This window comes from Dryobates pubescens, chromosome 13 (genome assembly GCF_014839835.1).
Source record: "Dryobates pubescens isolate bDryPub1 chromosome 13, bDryPub1.pri, whole genome shotgun sequence".
Taxonomy (NCBI): domain Eukaryota; kingdom Metazoa; phylum Chordata; class Aves; order Piciformes; family Picidae; genus Dryobates; species Dryobates pubescens.
In genome coordinates, this window is record NC_071624.1 from 26,658,493 (window position 1) to 26,677,732 (window position 19,240).

General features: G+C 50.3%; 1 protein-coding gene across 1 annotated transcript in view; it reads right to left on the bottom strand.

The window, feature by feature from the left end:
* BAZ1B (bromodomain adjacent to zinc finger domain 1B) overlaps positions 1 to 11,821 on the bottom strand; it is a 51,783-nt gene extending 39,962 nt beyond the window's left edge. The window contains exons 1-4 of the mRNA XM_054166159.1: positions 11,585 to 11,821; positions 4,635 to 4,751; positions 2,376 to 2,520; positions 1,065 to 1,263 (exon numbers count right to left, since the gene is read on the bottom strand). Of these exons, the coding sequence (XP_054022134.1) occupies positions 1,065 to 1,263; positions 2,376 to 2,520; positions 4,635 to 4,751; positions 11,585 to 11,697 (574 nt within the window). The 5' untranslated portion in view covers positions 11,698 to 11,821. The remainder of the gene's footprint in view (positions 1 to 1,064; positions 1,264 to 2,375; positions 2,521 to 4,634; positions 4,752 to 11,584) is intronic.
* Between the last annotated feature and the right edge of the window lie 7,419 nt (positions 11,822 to 19,240).

Here is a 19,240-nt window from a genome sequence, read left to right on the forward strand (position 1 = left end):
CAGACCGTTTCTGCCACACTTTTCCCCCTTCCTGCTCTGTGTACAGAGCACTGCAGCAAACTCAAAACAGCTCACAACATTTTCCAGCACCAGTCAGGAACAGCTGACAACTCCCCAGCTTGGGACTAGAGCTTGCTAGAACTTTTCCACTCCTGTCTTTGCTGTTAGCTTGCTGAGTTGTTTTCTGAGCTGCTGCTTCTCCACATTAGAGGAGGTCAGATTCACCTTCCCCAGATGCTGGGGTGGCTGCTTACAAATGTAAGCAGTTATATTTGTGTGCCTTTAAAATGAAGTTATCCAGCTCAGAGCTATGCTGTGGGGGTTGGGGTTTTGCTGATTTGAAAACACCTTTTGCAATTTCCTTTAAAAGAACCTTATCATTCCATTTTGAAGTGGCACAGGACAGAAGACTACATCTGGAGGTTTTCTGGCCTTTCAACAGCACCTTCACAGAGTCCAGAAAAGCCTTGGACATCCACTGTCTAGTTCTGCAGCGAGGAGGAACAGGTATTGAAAGAGGAGAACAAGGTTTCAAAGCATGATTTATTCTGACCTCTTAAAAGAAAAGGGAGAAAGAATGAATGCTATGAACTTTGTCTCAGCATTGGAGCACTGGAGAAGTGATAAAGTAAATTAAAAACACCCAAACCCAACATTTATTTTTGTCAGCTTTGGACATAAAAGAGAATCAGAGCTTCTCTCTGACTGCAGAACTAGAGATGTTTGTTCTGAGGATATAAAACCACAGCAGAATGCCATGATTCTGCATGAATCTTTGCTGTTTCCCTCTTTTAAAATGCACTTGCTGTACACTTTCAAAGCTTCTTTCATGCATGGTTTTAGTATTACACCTTAGGGTGACAGCACATTTTCTGCTTTAAAGAAAGTGAGAACAGTTGAAAGCCACCAGCACCGATGCCACCAAAGCTGCACCACTGACAATGACAGCTGCAGGATTTTCCTTACATTGTTCAAGCCTCACAAACATCAACAGCCCAGGCCCAAGATAAGCATAAATGCTCGCTCCCAGGTGCTACCCACTGCCACCCTGCCTCACTACTTACTCAGACTTTCCCTCCTGTTGTCATCTTCCTTCAGGACAGCTTCCTTCTGGTTGTCCTGGGCTGCCTGGCTGGAGTTCTCCTTGTCACTGGATGGGGAATCACAGGCTCCATCAGATTTCTTCTCTGAGGCCTCTTCATGAACTTTCTCCAAGGGATGTATTTTCACAACTTTCACAGGTAACATTTTCTCCTTACCAACCTGCATGGAAACAGTGATGAGAACTGAACCTGAGCAAGAGATGTGAAACATGAGGAATTTCCTTCCACAATGAGGAAGGAAATAAAACCATCTTAAAAAAACCTCAACAATCCTACAAACAGCAATCTGGCAAAGCACTTCATTAGCAGCCTTCTTGCAAGAAGCTCAAGAGCCCTCATGGATTTCTTTCTACTGGTCCTACCTGATAGATATTCAAGGTGAGGCTTGACAGGGCCCTGGGCAACCTGATCTAGTTGAGGATGCTCCTGCTTACAGCAGAGGGGGGTTGGACTAAATGACCTTTGGAGGTCCCTTCTGACCCAAACCATTCTATGATTCTGTGTGTAGACAGCTGACTTCAAGCTACATTAGTTGAAGGCTACTACTCCTTCTGGGAACATGCCAGGTGAAAAGACAACAACTTTCTTTTAATATGTATTTATAGAATCATAGAATTGTCAGGGTTGAAAGGGACATCAAAGATCAGTTCCAACCCCCCTGCCATGGCCAGGGACACCTCACACTACAGCAGGTTGCTCACAGTCACATCCAGCCTGGCCTTAAACTCCTCCAGGGATGAGGCTTCTACCACCTCCCTGGGCAACCTGTGTCAGTGTCTCACCACCCTCATGGGGAAGAATTTTTTCCTAACATCCAATTTGAATCTCCCCACTTCGAGTTTTGCTCTATTCCCCCCTAATCCTGTTATTACCTGACTCCCTAAGAAGTCCCTCCTCAGCTTTCTTGTAGGCCTCCTTCAGATACTGGAAGGCCACAATAAGGCCTCCTCAGAGCCTTCTCTTCTCCAGACTGAACAACCCCAATATACATCCAGACCAATACATATTTAAGCAATAGAACAAATACATCCATTTCCCCAGGCATACACCCAGATCAGTGATGTTTCTCTTGCCATCAGTATGGGTCATCCACATGTTTCTGCTTATGGACTCACTTTGCTTTCAAAAGCAGGTGCTGTCACTGGGGTTCTACAGAACAGAAACTCTCACCATCTTCCTGATAATGTAAGTGCCTGACATACTCTTCCCATCTCCTTGCCTTTAGATATCCTAAATTAGCTCTGTGGGATAAGATCAAAAACAGATCCTTACCTCAAAGTCACACTCTTCTCCCACTGCAAATTTGGTCATGATCTCCAGCCAAGCAGCATCCACCAACTTTTCCAAAGATACAGTGTTATGGTGGACTATTTCCAGTACCAGTTTCTCATACCAGATGGGGAACTCCTCCTTCAAGCTGAGCAAGCACGAAAGAAGTTTTCATTATTCAGGGAATAAAAGCCAAAATGCAAAATAGCCTCTCATTTGGAAATTCTGGGAAGAGTAACAGCCAGGACAATGTTGGAGGCAGATGCCACATTAGCATGCAAACATCCAAGGGCTTTTTGCTGCCCTCCCTCCAGCATTAACCCCCCACAAAGTGTTAATTGGCATGACAATACAAACTGTACTTGCCCTTCCCAGAAGGAACACCATGAAGTGGTGCACTGAAGAGCAGCTCTCAGGGTGAACCCTCTCTTGGTGGTTATTATAGATTACAGCCTCTCCATGAGATGTCCAATAGACACCAAGACCACCTCATTACTCTGGGGCTTGTTACTTTAAACATTTTTGCTTCCAACAGTAACAGGATGATGGTGACCATTTAGCATTTCTGGTGACCATTTAGCATTTCTTTCCTCCCCACCAGCCTGCTTAACAGAGCAAAGCTAGATGCAGGCTTACACAACCCAATTATCTTCCCAGAGAAAAATATTTGGTGTGTTTCACCCCTTTCAAGCTTTTTCATTCAGAGAAGAGGAAAGACTGTTTCAATTTATTTGACTGATTTCCTTTCTAAAAGATCAGGTCAGGTAGCTGATAGGAGTACCAAGAAATACATTGCATAAAGCTTTCTAGCTAAAAAGTCAAGCCACTTTCAGGTTACTGTAAGGAGGAACAAAACCACTCCATTTTTCCAAAACACTTTTAGCTTCCCAGGCTCAGGGATCCACTGCTGGCAATCCTCAGCTTTATTTGCTGCTCTACAACTGCCACAACCAAGTTTATCCCTTCAGCAAACTGCCTAAATCAACTTTTAATTCAGACTAGTGCTTGGTATGAAAGCAGCCAACAAACTGCCTGGGAAGCTTTGAATCCTGTTTTAAAGAGACATGACTAAAATTTCACTATGGAGACTTCCCCTTCCCCCCAATTTCAAGAAGCTACAGCTAAATTTGTTAGTGAGATATCTTCCATTTGTATTCCATTTACATTTCTTCATGTTTTCAGAAGTGGCCAACCAATCCAACACTGGGGTTTGACTCAGTTTTATGGAGCTATCTGTCCACCCTCCCCTCAAATAAGAGCACTGGGGAGGAAAAACTGAAGACAGTGGTACTCCAACCCTCACTGAAAATAGGACTACTATCAAACAGGTTTGTTATCTGCAACCTCTAAGGATGTGATTAACTTCAGATGATTGGGAATTTCTCCATACACTAAGGCTGTATCACCTCAAATGGTCACATTTGCTAATGAATCAGAAATGCAGATACCTCATGAAAGAGGCAGCAGATTGTCAGGTGGTACTGCTGACCATCTCCCTAGTTTAAAGTCCAAGCCATCAGTTCACAGAGCAGAGAAACATTTGCTTGGCACAACTCCTGCAGTTTGGTAATCACAAGGTTAAGTTCTCCATGTTGGTTGAGCCGAGGACTTGCACCTTTAGAGAAAAATTCACTTCTATGGCAAGGGTCATGCTGGATCTCAGCCAAGGATTCAGAGCCATGCTGTGTGCTAGAGGGGGAGGTCAGGGACATGGCAGCCTGGAGGGAACACTGGTGGTCTGGACAGAGTAATGACTCTTGCTGCTTCCCCTTTGTTGTTTATTGTTTCAAGCAGAGCAGATCCCCAAAAATCTCACTCCAAAACACTATTTTTATTTAGTGTAACAACTGATTCCAAGGCAGATCTGGAAAAAAAATCACTCCAGCTGTAGTCCTGGCTGATGGGAAAGACTTAAACAGCCTCTTCTGACTGCATTTTAACTTCAGTTCCTTCAAGACTTGGGTTTTCTTCCCTCTGAAAAATTCCCCATTACTCAAGGGGCTTTAAAATATGCCAAGCATCATATACTGAATTACTTTGGCTCAAGCAATACCAACACACAGCCCTAAATCAGTACATTACTCAACTGCCTGACTGATAGCATCACTCTTGGACTTCACTTGCTTTCAGCTCCAGAATCCCCACATCTGCTACAGCCAGCCAAAAGCTGCTTTACCTCAGAGCACCAATCACATCCCATTCCCAACCCCACTCTTGTGCCCCTAAAGATAGGCACATCCCTGCTTCTCCACTGGTACTTACAGCTCAGCGACTTCCTGCTCCTCCTCCCAGGCCTCTTTGTGCGTCAGCTGGCTGCTTCCTGTGCTCTTGCAGGTCCAGATTCGCTCGCTGTACCGCTCCAAGCGCGCCTCATACTCTCTGTAGGAGCAGCAGCTCAGGAAAACAGCATTTATGCCGTGGAGAGCACAGCCACAGTGGCACAAGACAACCAAATTCAACCCAGCCCCTCTTGCTGGAGCGCACAAAGGCTGAGGATGGCTACAGGACGGCTCAACCCCACGTCTACCGTGGAGACGCTGCGTTAAAGCATGCGAGGTTTCCACATCAGGAGGCACTGGGGGTTGTGGCAGCCAAAATGCCAGCCCTGTTTGGCACTGGCTTGCAGAAGGTGCCACAGCAGCCAGCTCAGCACGTGCCTTTTGTGGCACTGCTAAGTTACTCTTCAGCTTTTCCAGTAGGACTCATTGGAACACAGCACAAACAGCATCACAGACGTGCAGGAGACACAGCATGGACTGCCACTACCTGTCCAGCAAGAACTGCTGGGGAGCTGCTACTCCTAATGCCTCAGGGTGGTGTTACAGACCCTAGAGGCAAGTTAGCAGCCTATCCAGTACCCCCAGCCTTTTAAGGAGAAAACCCAAAGGCTCTGAAACTGAACTCACCAGGAAGGCCACCTTCCCTTTGGCTTCACAGAACCACAGAATTGGTTAGGTGAGAAAAGACCCCTAAGAGCAAGCCCAGCACTGCCAGGTCCCTCAGCACCACATCCAAAGTCTTTAAAATCCCTCTAGGATGGGCAGCCTGTTCCAGGGAAGAAAAACTGTTCCTTGTGTGCAACCTAAATCTCCCCTGGCACAACTTGTTTCCAACAAGAGCATTCTCCTGCACTAGCACATGAGAATCTTGCTCACCAGCCACATCACCTGCTTCCCATATCACAACCAGCCTCAAGGTTAGGCTATCCTGGCCATTAGGATTAATAGGTGCACAGGCCAGCCACCACGCTGCAGACAGCAGTGTGAATTGCAGCAGTAGCTACTATTCTTGATGTAAGCATCTGTGGCTGTGCTCTACCCACTCCACCTAAGCAGTAATTAACTGTCAGTGCAAACAAATACAAGCAGCTTCCTACTTTCTGTGGACAGCACAGGTACAGGCACCACTGTCAGAGCAGCCAGCAGAGCGCAAATCCATACCAATTTACCCAGTGGCAGCCTGCTGAAGTTGCCATATGCTTATTGATGGGAACTTAAGTGGAGAAATTATAAGAGAGGCAAGAAAAGCATCTCTCCCTTCTCCTCCAGCAGAAAAGCAAGCAGAGAGTACAAAGCACACTTGTAGCAACTCCAGTGGCTCAGCCTGCCGCAGCACAAGTGCTAATTATGAGTCTCTGTGGGAACAAGCAGATTGCTCCACGCTCCTGCAAAGGCAGAGCCACCAGCCACAGCAAATCACTCCTCCTATCCTGCATATGCTTTGTCTTTCAAGAAAAAAATGAGTGAAGCTAACCTGTTTGGGTTTCCTCCCCCCCCCCTCCCCCCTTCTTTTTTTTATTACAGTTCCCATCAGGAAGCTAAATTACAACTCAAAGCCAATCTTCCTGGACACTCCTTCACATCCCCAAGGTAAAGCTCAACGAGGTACAGAAGCTGCACTGGATGGTTATATTCAGGTATCTTACAGCTCCAGCAACTGGCAATACACAGGAATATAAGCCAAGAAATGCAACCCCTCCTGAGGAGGTTGCCACTGCTGGCAGCATTCTCTCTGCCTGGCCTTTAAAACCTAAGGGAAACAATCATAGAATCATTTGGTTGGAAGGGACCTTTAAGATCATCAAGTCCAACTGTTAACCCAGCACTACCATGTCACTCTGCACCACATCTGGATGGTCTTTAAAGCCCTCCAGGGATGGTGGCTTCATCACTTCCCTGAGCAGCCTGTGCCAGGGCTTCACAACCCTTCTGTGGAAGGCATTCTTCCTAATGTTCAACCTAAACCTCCCCTGGTGCAACTTGAGGCCACTTCCTATGATTTGTTAGTTGAGACAAAAGACTGACTCCCACCTGGCTCCAACTTCCTTTCAGGTAGTTATAGAGAATGAGAAGGTCTCCCCCTCAACCCTCTTTTCTTCAGGCTGAACTACCCTGGTTCCCTCTTCCATGGTTCCTGCAGCTCCTCAGCTTGCCCTGTTTGTCGAGTCCCCTGCTCTTCATCAGGAGAGCAGGGATTTGATGAGTTATCGCCCCACTAAGTCCTGATCCCTCAATCCATTGCTTACCCCTCCCTGAGGTTTCACAGGTACTTAAAGCTGCCATAGAAATGAGAGGGGCAGAAAGTGCCATTGCTGTGCTGGGGCTGCATCAAGGAGTAACCACAGCTTACAGAGGAGCTCATCTGCACACCACCACTGACCAGAGCACAAGTGGGCTTTCACAAATTGTTGTAGTCACACTGAGCTAGGAGGAAATAAACAAAATCAAACCACCCAGGAACCCCCTCCAAGAAACAAGAAGTCCTCCTACTGCAATTAACCACTTTAATAATGACTAAACTGCAACCACTACTCCTTCCTATGCCTTCCCCACACAAACAAGAGTTAAAAGTAAATTCAATCCTGGCAGTAGACAGGAGCCCAGACACACAAGAACTGTCTTCAGCTTCATTCAGCAAGCCCACCTTCACTCACCCCTAGTGCTTCCTTCTGCCTGTCTGTGGACAAACCTAGACAGGAAGGACTCCCAGCTGCCATAACACAAGGAGAGACAGTTCTTAAGGGTTCAGGGCGTACCTTTAATAAACCTTCAGCAGTCTAACTATAAACAAGCATTTGAGACACAGCTGGGAAGTAAATTTGTGGCCTACTTCCCTCCTACATTTGTCAACTTCACTCTCTCTAGACCTGTGAGAAGACACCTTTCTTCCCCACAAGATGAGCAAACATATGTTGATCTCCAGTGGAAAAATAACTGAAAGATGTCTTTTTCTCTAACACCATCTCCCATGTTGACAGAAAGATCCATGAGAATCTCCCCTAAGAATTTCCCCCTCCCTGTACACACCCTCTCAGTATCTGTGTTTTTCAGATCAATCCCAAACTGATCTTCCCTTTCCAGCTCAGCTCTGCCTCTCAAATGCCATTTAATTCCACCTACAGTTAGTCAGCTCATCTAACAGTGACCCCTGGACACATTCCTTGATCGACACTTGTGCCCACTCCACCTGTGTGCTCTTGCCACAAGCTCCCAAGCCAGGTTCTGATTTGAAGCCCAGCACAAAGCCAAAGTGCAGGAGGATGTTTTTGCAAAGGCTCACTGTAGCTCACACTTTCCACCACAGAGACACTGCTTGTCCTTTCCATTCAGACTGGAAACAAACCCAAGAAATTTCAGGCTGTTCAGCAGGTCTGATTCAGGACTCCAAGCGAGGGCTTCCTGGGATGCCATCACCAACCCATCTCTCCACACAACTGGGAGCTGCCATTGCCACAAATTCCCAGCACAGGAACTATAATAAAAAACCCCAATCCTGGCCACCAACTACTTGGAAACATTCAATATAAACTGTTGAATTAATAGTTACACTCTGAGTAGTCATCTGTTTAATACATCAGTTTGCATTGCCCTGAAGATCACAATACTGAGAGGTGGGAAACAAAGTTAATAAAAACAAAAGACCCTTTTAGAGAGAAGTGCTTAAAAGGAAACAAGGAAAATCACTGCACAAGATGACTACCAAGTGGATACAAAGTTTACTTCTTCCAGAGTTAGTGATGCTCTCCCAGAAACCACTACCAATGCCAAAAGAGCTGAAGAGTACTTTAATCGTTTCCACTTGCACTAGCTAAGAAGGCAAACTTTCCAGCAAGGTCAGGTGTGCTTATAAGACACTGCTCCCTGGGCAGGGGGCAAGGTTCTCCTAGAACTTCAGAGCACGACTTGATGGTGCCTTGGTGCTGCTGTCTCTCAGGGAGAATTTAACCAGCTCACACCACACATGAAGATGTGAATTCAGCCTCTAACTCGCACACCAGAGGCAGCCCAGCTCCTCGTGTTCTCTGTGCTGCTCACCATACAAAAATACCAACTACAGACAGCAAGCTTCTATCTGGGGAGGAAAGCAACACAGCTTTCCAAAACCACACTCTGATGGCTGAAGGAGAGCTTTGGCTGGAATAGTCCCTTCTGGCCAGTCCTAGCTGGGCAGCTCTCTGAACTGAGCATCTCTCTCGAGCTGGCAGAGCTGCTTTCCAAGCCGCAGCAGAGCACAGACTGCGGCAGTCCCACGTGCTAACCTGGAAGAGATGACCTGCTCACCAGGGAACAGATTCAGTGTTGGTAGACATCAACAGCTCAATAATGCACCACAGACCAGGTGCAGAGGTGACTGACTGGACAAGACTGCACCGCACGTGAAGGATTTGCTGACACCTCACGGATCTCGGAGCAGATCCTCCTGAGCTCCTGCGAGGACGAGCCTCTCTCTGCCTGCCTGGCCAACCACCCAGCCCCACACCCACACAACAAAGCTTCACTGGGACACAATGGGCTCTACACAGCATGGTTTCTCTTAAAGGGTGTTCAAGGGATTTGGAAGTCAAAGGAAAAAGCTACAGGGAAAGAGCAGACCCAAATAAAACACCTGAGCTCTGATGACCAGCCCCATCCATCTGTCCACTGCTGCCAGGCACTTTTGCAGCGCATTCCCACGGGGCAGACACCTCTCCTCAGGCACAAATAGCCCAAGCTGCATATTTTTGTTCAAGCCAATCTACAGCTGCAAATCCTAACAATAAAAACCCCCTAAACCCCACCACCGAAGAGTCTTAAGAACTTTTCACATCTTTCAAACACCTCACTGGCAGCTGTGCAGTGCAAGAACCTGTAGACCCCTTAGGGGAAGAGCTGATCAATAGTTTTGCAGGGTGGGGAAAAAAGAAAAGCTTAGAAGATACTCTGCCAGGCCTGGGCATAAACCACACTGAGCACTGTCTTTGGGTACCTCTCAACACACCCCCTCTGCAGGCCGTTTCCATCCACAGAAGCCATTCCTCTGCACTCCCTAGGATAAACTGCGGTGGCCAAAGGAAAACCTTCCAAGTCTTCCTTAGGTGACATCTCCCTTCAACTCACTCATTTGCAATTTTCTGTTCCACTTTTTTGCCTAGCTTACCTTATCCCCAGCCAACAAAGCAAGACAGAAACCCAACATCACTTAGTTTCTCTTTTTAGCTTCATGACGTCTACCTAGCCAGATGAACTTTCTAGAACGTGCCAGGCTGTCCGCCTCCCACGGGGCCCCGTGAAGTACTTTGCCAAGAGAAGAGCATCTCTCCAGGCCCTCAATACTTGCATTGGTTTCCCCTGTCCTTCTGCCCCCAAGGCTAATGCCATCCTCACTGAGGAAGAGAAATTGTCCCTTTTGTTCCCCTTAAGGTTAATACCACCCAAGTGTCTGAGGAAACACATCCCCCCCATCTACTTATGGATCCACCAGAACCACAGCAAGACATTTGTGCTCTAATAAGAGTGCCATACAACTCCTCTGTGCTGTCTCTGCCATGTAGACAAACCTTAAAAATCACACCTTTTTTTACAAAAGCAGCAATTAAGCTCCCACTCTATCTTTCTGATCACTCCTCCCAGAGAAACAGAACAGGTCTCTACTTAGTCAGACAGATGACTGAGCTACTTTCAGTTTGCACACAGCACAATAGGAAGGTTTTGAGTCACAGACTGAATGTTTTACTTCAAAACACTGTGAAAAAGCAGGTATCTGACACTACCCAATCTCATTTTATTGGGCTGAAAGCATTATCTGCACTCAGATATGTTCTTCAAAAGCTACCTAACCCTTCCAAGGGGCTTTCACTGGCTGTTCCTCATGCTGAAGTAACAAGACACTCTCCAACAGAGGGGTCTGACCAAGTTCTGGAGTCTCTTTGTCTCCTGCGCCGCCAACATCTCCGAGGGACGGTGCTATATTCCTGCATTTCCCACTCACTTCCAGTCCTTCCTTCAGTTCTCAGTTCCTCAGATTTCCATCCTTACAGCACAAACAACAAACCAGCCACCCTTCAAAGAGCAGTTTGCAGGTCACAGGGCATTAGTCCTGTCCCTCCAGCCCTACTGGGGGCCTGAACAGTAACGCTGCATCATCTGACAGTTATCTGCCTTGCCCACATCCACTTCCTGACGCTCAAGGACTGTCACCCGCTGACCCTCGTGGAATCATTAAAGGAAATAAACGTTTTTCATGCAAAAGCAGCCCAGAAGAGGATACTCACAGGCAGACTGAAAACCTGGGTTCTTCACAGACAAGCTGCTTCTGTCACTATTTTCTTCTCCTCCTCGTGGGAGTCTCTAATTTGAGTTCCACTGCTCACCCACGGGCTACACCCCCCAGATCAGTGCTGCAAACACCCACCCCCCACCCCGAGAACTGCTCCTGCACTAATTGCATTCTTCAATCCCTATCTGCCGGTACCTTCAACACGCGGCCAGCTCCCGGTTCCCGGCAGCCTTGACCCGTTAGTTTCTTTCTACGGCCGCGCCGCCGCCGAGCGCTTGAGCCCCGCGGAGCTGCTGTCTCCGCTTCCCCCCACCTCCCTTGCCATCTGCCTGGAGCCGCGTTTGGAACCGGGGCACAAACTTGTCAGGGAACAAGCCCCGCCAGCCGAACCTAGCGGCGGGGAGGGGCCGGGATCCCCTCACGGGCCGGGCCCTTCCTGCGAGGAACTGGCGCCGGAGAAGACGAATGGCCCCGCTGCCGCTTTGTTCTGCCCCGCCACCCCCCGGGAGGGCCGGGGCCGCCGCACAGGCCGGTTCCGCGCCCAGCAGCAGAAGGCCCGCTCAGCTCGGGGGCTGCCGCCGCGGCAAGTGACAACAGCACTTCAGGAACCACACTTCCCTCCCTTCTTTCCCGCCACCCCGTCCCCGTCCCCCCGCGCCCCCAGGCCGGGCGGATACTCGCGGGTGCGGAAGGCCTCCTGCGTGTGGGGGATGATGAACCGCTCCCCCGGCTCCCCCGGCGGCAGCGGCTTGGCCAGCGGGAAAGGCTTACGGCCCAGCAACGGCGCCATGGCGGGACAAGGAGGGGAGCCGGCCGGAGCCGGCGGATCCGCGCAACGACCCGGACGACGGCGGGACCCGGGCGGGACGATTGAAAAATGGCGGGAGATTCCCCTCCCCCTCCCAGGCGGGCGGCGGGCCGAGCTTCGCTGAGCGCAACCCGACCTGCCTCCCGCCCCGCAGGGCCCGCCCCCACCGCCGCGGCTCAGGGGGATTACTGGCGGGCTACGGGCACCGCCGGCTTCGGATTGGCTAACATGCCCATCCATCTGGCCGTCTCGCTCCGCCCGCCGGCGCAGCAAGCTGGCCTGCACGGCGCGCGAGGTGAGAGGTCGCGTTATGTAAGTGGCAGGGAGCGCGACTCCATTTTGTGTCCCCGTTATCCGCCCGCCCCCTCGCCCCACGCCGGCCAATCGGAGCGCGTTCCCACCCACCCGCCCATCCGGGTACCGCGGCGGGGCTGCGCGCCGGGCTTTGTCCTCCGCGGTCGGCTCGTGCCGCCCGCTCCCCGCCTCCCTCCTCTTAAAGGGGCAGGGGCGCGCGGGGCATTGTGGGGGGTTTGCCTCTGTAATGGCGGCTGCCACCCCTCAGGGAGCGTAGATTTGCTTCGGTCGCTCCGGGATGGTACCTGGCGTGCAGCATTGCCTGAGTGCCGGGCTTGCCCCGGCGGGCCAGGTTCCTCTGCGAGGAGGCGAAGCGGTGTCTCCGGCAGGCTGGGCCCTGGGGCGGGTGAGGAGGGAGGCCGCGGCTTCGGGCGCAGTGCCGCCGGTGCCGGCAGTCCGCTTGCGCGGCGGCCCAGGCTCCTCTGAGTGGCCTTGGCATGCAGCGGGGCGCGGCCCCGCGGGGACAGTTTCTTGCTGGGGAAGGTTCCCTTTAACCCAGGGACCGGGGTGGGGACGGCTGTGGCCTCTCTGCCCGCTCCCGAGGGGCATCGCAAGCCCTGTGCCAGCTGCTGTCGGGTTCTGGGCGCAGGAGGGTGGGAGGCCGGCCGGGCACCCCGCGGGTGCCGCTTCTGACAGGAGGAACTATTAAACGATTGAGAGATCGGGAGTTTCGTGCGTGGAGGGGTTTTTGTTCGGTTGGTTCGGTTTGGGTTGTGCATCGCAGTTGTTTGCTAGGGATCGGAGCCGCAGCAGCTCAAGCACTGCCTGCCAAAAGCAGTCACATCAAAACCACAAGCCCAGCGGTGCTTCCTCTAACCCCTTGCTCAGTCCTGAGGAAAACAGGTGTCAATATTAAGTGTGTGGTAGTGCTTCTGACTTGCTGCTGCTTCATGACGCTGAGCAGGTCTGCTTTGTATAGCCCTGCTGTGGCTGCTTCAGGATGAAAAGCAGCAGCTTTGGCAGATTAGACCTGCATGGGATAAATTCACCAAGTGACCTGTGAAGTTAGGTAAAGCCTTTGCACAACCTGTGCTATAAATATTCTGACTTTGTGGTATGAATCTCCACTAGAAAAGGACAACTGCCTAAACTGTCAGCCCAGGAGTTGCTGCCTTATCCCAAAGACTGAAGGGCTGAAGAGAAGCTGCAATAATAGCAAATGTTTCCTCTTTCCATCCTGACAGCCATCAGTGGAAGCACATGAAGATGTCCCTACTCCTTGGGAATTCATGAGCAGTTGGAGCTCTACCAGCCCCTGAAGTGTGGAACCTCTCCACAGCCTCTAGCTAACAAAGTCTCAGTCTCACTGCCTTGATGTGTGGCTACCTGACTAGCCAAACTCTTTTTTCCTTAGCACATGGGAAGGACATGGAAGATGCATGAGAAATGTGAAGTGTGGTACTGCTTCACTGAAAGTTCAGCTGGGTGTTGAAAGGACACCTGACTTTGGTATGTACAGTGATGAGATGGGTAAGGGCCTTGAGAAACAGTTTATTGGAGGGGAGAATCAGAGTGGACAAAAGTTCATGAGGAATTGGGTTTAGAAGACAACAGAATTCTGTTAATTTATCAGTCTGTACAAGGTTGGGAAAGGCTGTGAAGGGAGAAGGGTCAGGTACAGAGGGAATTTCATTCAGAAGAAACACAACAGTGCAGATTACAAACTCATGTAGTGAAGGAGCATCTAAGCTGAAGGTTCCCTCGGCTGGAAATAGCAGGAGGAAGGAAGTGTGAGTGCCTTTGTAGGAAGGTGGCATGGCTGGGGGCCATTCATGTGGTGGGGCTGTTAAAAAGCCAAATGGAAGCTCAAACAGTGATTCAGTATTTCCATCACACAGCGTGTGCTGCTCTCAGCTCTGGAGCCCTGTTCTTGCCCCCAGGCACACAGGCAATGAGGTCATGCTGGGATGGATGTGGAGAGTGGTACAGAGGAGCAAGGAGCCAGCCTGACAGGAGGAAACTGGAACAGTGGAGGCGAAAGGTTGCCAAATGCTGCAGCATTTAGGTATGGTCTGAGAATCTGAATATCCCTTCCTAGGTGACCCTCTTTAAATCCAGAGGTGACACTGTTAGACACCACCAGCTCCCCTGTATAATTCAGCCAAAATAATTCCAACACCATCCATCTGGGTCTCTGCTCAGTTCCTCTTGCTGCAGTCACCTGCTGAGTGCAGCAAGACAGTGCTGCAGCCCTTGCTTGTGGCTGTCACTCCCACCTCGTCCTGCTGGCTGCTGGCTTCATTCTCACTGCTGGAGCTGTTGCACTGTGGCTGCCTCCACTGCATCTGCTCCCTCTGCACAGCCATGGTTTTGCCTCAGATGGGTGCTGGCTTCACTCCTGGACTGTAGAATAGGGGCTGAGAAGTGGCCTACCTGAGCATGAGCCTGTGCAGGGTGTGAGGTGTTCTGGACCTTGGAGCTGGTCTGCAGAAAAGCCTGGCAGCCCTTGAGATTTCCTTGGAGACAAGGAACCTGCTTCCTAGCACTGCCAGTTGCTCAGAGAAGCTGAAGCTGAGCAGAGAGAAAAAGAAGTGACTCCCAAGACCTAAAAAGAGCTCATCCTTTTCCACTTATCCTAACTGACCAGGCTGAGAGAGTTGGAGTTGCTCAGCCTGGAGAAGAGAAGGGTCTGGGGAGACTTTAGAACTGCATTTCAATATCTGAAGAGGACCTACAGGAAGGCTGGGGAGGGACTGTTCATAAGGGCCTGGGGTGACAGGGTGAGGTGCAATGGTTTGAAGATAGAGCAGGGTGGATTTAGGTTGGGCATAAGGAGGTTCTGCACAGCAAGGGTGGTGAAATACTGGAATGGGTTGCCCAGAGGTGTGGTTGAGGCCCCATCCCTGGAGACATTCAAGGTAAAACTTGATGGGGCCCTGGGCAGCCTGATGTGGTTAAAGATGTCCCTGCTGACTGCAGGGGGGTTGGGCAAGATGACCTTTGAAGGTCCTTTCCAGCCTGATGGAGTCCACGATTCTGTGCTCTGCAGTTTCACCACCAGCGCCATTCATCTGCAGGTCTCTGAGCTCTTGACAGCTATTGAGTTAATTAAAGTTTGCACTCTCCCTTTGGACTGAGTGAGCTAAAACCAATTTCACTTTGATGGAGATCTCCTCAGTGGTGCTCACTAACAGCCTGGTTCTCAGGAGCACAAGGGCCTTTTGCCATTAGGAGAGGACCCTGGAGCGTATGTAACTCGCCACTGACTTCCCTGTGCGTAATGCAGGAGATGATTAGTCAGATACATTACTGCTTTTAACTGCTGCAAGGTGCTCCCTCACTGAGCTTTCCCATCTCTTTTTTCTCATGCAACATCCCCAGGCCTCAGTTGTAACCCAAGACATCAGAAAATGTCCATTTTTATGTTCCTGCAAGTATGTCTAGCACAAAACTTGGCCACTTTTTGCGTGTAACCACACAGCTTTTGTATTTGGCAGGTCTTCATTTCTCTGTGGAAGACCTCTCTGCTGAGAAACAGAAAGAATTGGCTGGGTTTGATATTTTCTTGGCTTTTTCCAGTCACTTGTGGTCCTCAGTGACCCCTTTTATGTATAAATTGCCTTCTGTTTGAATTCTGAAGCTCTCCTAAAATGTGGTTGCAGCTTATGAAGAGACAGAATGTATTTGAGTTTAAGTTAGAACATCTCCTGAGAGCCATCCCAAAACAAAGCTCAGGTTTCTGGCCTCTCTTCAGCCCTTGGGGCTGTGGTCCACTCTGAAGTCCATTTCTTGTCCACATCCCTCTTCAGCCCCTATCCTTCTGCTCTTTGGCCTTTTCCAATTGCTGGCTGCAAGGCACCTGCAGGTTTGCTCTGCTCCTGAGCATCAGAACCATCAGCGTCACTCATTTCTGCAGCAGGCCTGAGAGGGCCTGGATCTCACAAGTAATGTTTGCCAGGCTGCTGATGTCATTTCCAGGATTATTACCATGGATTTACCAGATTGCTTTATTGGAAGGATCCCATCGTTTCTGCTGGTGGAGTAACAAAAGCATTTGACTTGGTGGGGCAGCTTGAGGTGTTTGCAGTCTGGGAAACAGGGAGCTTTGTGCTCTGAGCATCCCTGTAACACCTCCCTTGCCACAGAAGAGAGTGTCTTGGCATACAGAAATCACCTTGAGTTTCTGCAGCATCTTAGATCCTTGTTTAACAGGCAGGAAGCAGAGGTACCACTGTGATCTAAGGATGAAGTTAACACAATAAGGGTGCCCACCAAGAGATGGCAGCTGCCAATGTGTCCCTCTCCCTCCATGTGATGCAGTGTATGGATCCAACAGCGTGCTTAGAGAGAGGAGAAGTTACTCTCCTGGTAACAGAAATCAGCTGCACCCTGGATGCTTCTTCCAAGGTGCTGGAGAGAGCCAGGGTGTATGGATGCTGGTCAGACCTCACCTGGCTGTGGGTGCTGAGGAGCACAAAGCTCATCTCATTGCTGTTTTCCTGTGTGAGTGCCACGGTGTGCAGCAAGAAATGACTTCACAGGGTCACTTAATAGGAGAAATGCAGGCACAGAGTGGGCATTTAACTGCCTTCTCTGCCAGCGTGGGTAAGGCTGTTGGACACTGTCTCTCTGCACTGCATTGCTACACTTGGTATCCTTAACCACAATTTGAACTCAAGTTTGGGCTTTCATGTTTGAGCTCAAGTTGGCCTTTAACATTTGAACTAAATTTGGCCTTGTCCTTCCTCCACGAAAAGCTACATCATTGTCCTGCTGCACTTGGCTTAGGCTCAGCCCAGTCACCTCCAAGCCTGTCTATGCAATGAGCTTCTCCTTGTCTGCTCCCACGATGCATCCTCTGCTTGGCTCTGCCCCAGCGAATGCCCTTCCCTGACGCACGTTCCTCAGGCAGTTCCTGCCTCCTGCCACGGTGCTGCCACAACCACCTGAGCCCATCCTGCCTGCTGCGTGGGCAGGACCCACCAGGCTGCTGGCTTCCCACTGCCACCCTGTGTGCCAAGCCAGTGGGGATGCTGTGGAGCACCTGGCTGTCCTAAATGATTCCCTGGGAGCTCTGCCAATGCCTCCACAGTTTCCCTATTCGACGTAAGCCTCTCCCCCCGATTCCTGCACTCATGCAAAGCCCACCAGATTACTGCTGAGGTTTCAAAAGCTTGGTGGTGGTCACATTTGGTCTCCTTTACTGCTGCTGCCAGAAGGGAGATTTAATACCAAGAATCTAGTGGTGAGTTTAGGAACAGCTTGTTGAGGACCCTCCTGCTTGGTCAAGGTGCTCCAGGAGTTAGTTTCAGAGCACGAGCGGCTTGCAGCCAGTGACAGAGGATTGTGTGCTGCTCCTCATGCAGCTGAGCTTCAGGGCAGGGCATTTTGTCAGACCTTACACTGCTCAGGCTGAAATTCCCTGTGGCTTATGCCTGCTTCTCAGCTGGGGAGGAGAGGGGGAAATGGGTTGTAATGAAAAGAGGAGTGATCTGAGATTTTAAGGTGTAGGCACAGCCCTGGGGAGCAGTGAAGGTCTGCTGTCAACCTTTTGTTTTTCAGGCTGGGAGAGAGTGGCATAAACTGCATCAAAGTGCTGTGAGCTGCTCAAGGGTATCTGTGCAGGCCCACTTGGCTCTCCAGGCATTTCCAGTAGACAATGACCTGCTGAGTTTTGCATTAGAGCAGGGATGGATTAGTCAGTGGTGGGAGCCATGAAGGGAGGTTGTAGACAGACGGATGTTGGTCTCTTCTCCCAGGCAGCCAGGACCAGAACAAGAGGACACAGTCTCAGGCTGCGCCAGGGGAGGTTCAGGCTAGATGTTAGGAAAAAGTTCTATACAGAAAGAGTGATTGCCCATTGGAATGGGCTGCCTGGGGAGGTGGTGGAGTCGCCATCACTGGAGGTTTTCAGGAGGAGACTTGATGGGGTGCTTGGTGCCGTGGGTTAGTTGTTTGGGTGGTGTTTGATTGGTTGATGGGTTGGACGCGATGATCTTGAAGGTCTCTTCCAACCTGGTTTATTCTATGTATGTATTCTATGGCCTGAACACACACTGCCCCCAGAGCTGGTAGTTGACCCTGGATCTTGTACTGCAGCTGCTTTGGAAGTACCCAAAGGTTGGTTTTCTATTCATGAACAGTGCCTACCATTGCAGCAGCTTCTCAGCCACATGGCCCCTGAGCTGTTCCAGGGTGGCTTTCTGGAACTGTTGCACACCCAGTTTCCCAGCTGCCCAGGAGATGGCAGTCCTGCCTTTGGACAGCGTGTGCCACCAGTCCCCAGGCAGCACCAGGCACTTCTCCAAGGGCAGTTTGAGGCTTGCAAGGAAACCCAAGTCATAGGCTCTGTGTTTGGCTTTGTTGAGGAAGGAGGAGGCAACGCTTGCAGGAATGATGGTCTGCACTCTTCTGTGAGACACCAAGGCTGGGGTGGTGAGCCACCAGCAATGAGGACAACCTGTGCTCAGCAGTTAGTGTTCCTGGGTAGCTATTAATGGTGCAAACCTCAGCGATGGGACAGCATCACTGTGAAGGAGTTAGCACCACGGTGACTTGGAGATGCAAGGTCTGTATGGCTTCAGCTCCTCCAGGTCTGAGGGGTTTAAGCACAGATGAAGGCATCCTTGTGAGGACTGAGCCCACTGTAATGGAGCCTGACCTTTGGTTGCCTCTTCCCAAGAGGAGCCATGGCTGGTGCCTTTCACATTCAAGCAGGGAGTGCATGGTGGGAACAATCATCACTGCCTTACCCCTGCCCATCTTTCCCCCTGCTCCCCATTTACAACCCTCTGGGTTACTGCAAGCTTGTCTTTGCTGTTACAGATCAGGAGGCATCTAAAGTTGCTTTTACTCTTGAGGTGATGGCAAATTACCTGTTTGATAAGCAAAATGTTGAGCCCACTGAGGAAATCCATCGTGGAACCCATCTCAGTTCTCTGTCAACAAAGGACAAGCAACAAATTCATCACTCAGTGAAACCTCCTGGGGCACAAGCTGATGTGCCTCACCTCTTAAGGTTCCTGTCCTGGGCTGCAGCTTTGAAATTCTCTTTCTCTTCATTGTTCTCCTAGGAAGGCAGTCACCAGTGTTGGTGTTAGTGAGGTGGTGCTGCACACAGCACCTGCAAAGAGGCTTCAGATCACAAAACACCCTGCAAACAGAGCTGCTAAATCTGGAGAGAGCTGGGCCCAAAGAGAGTCAACCAAAAAGAGCATCTTCTCCAATGTGA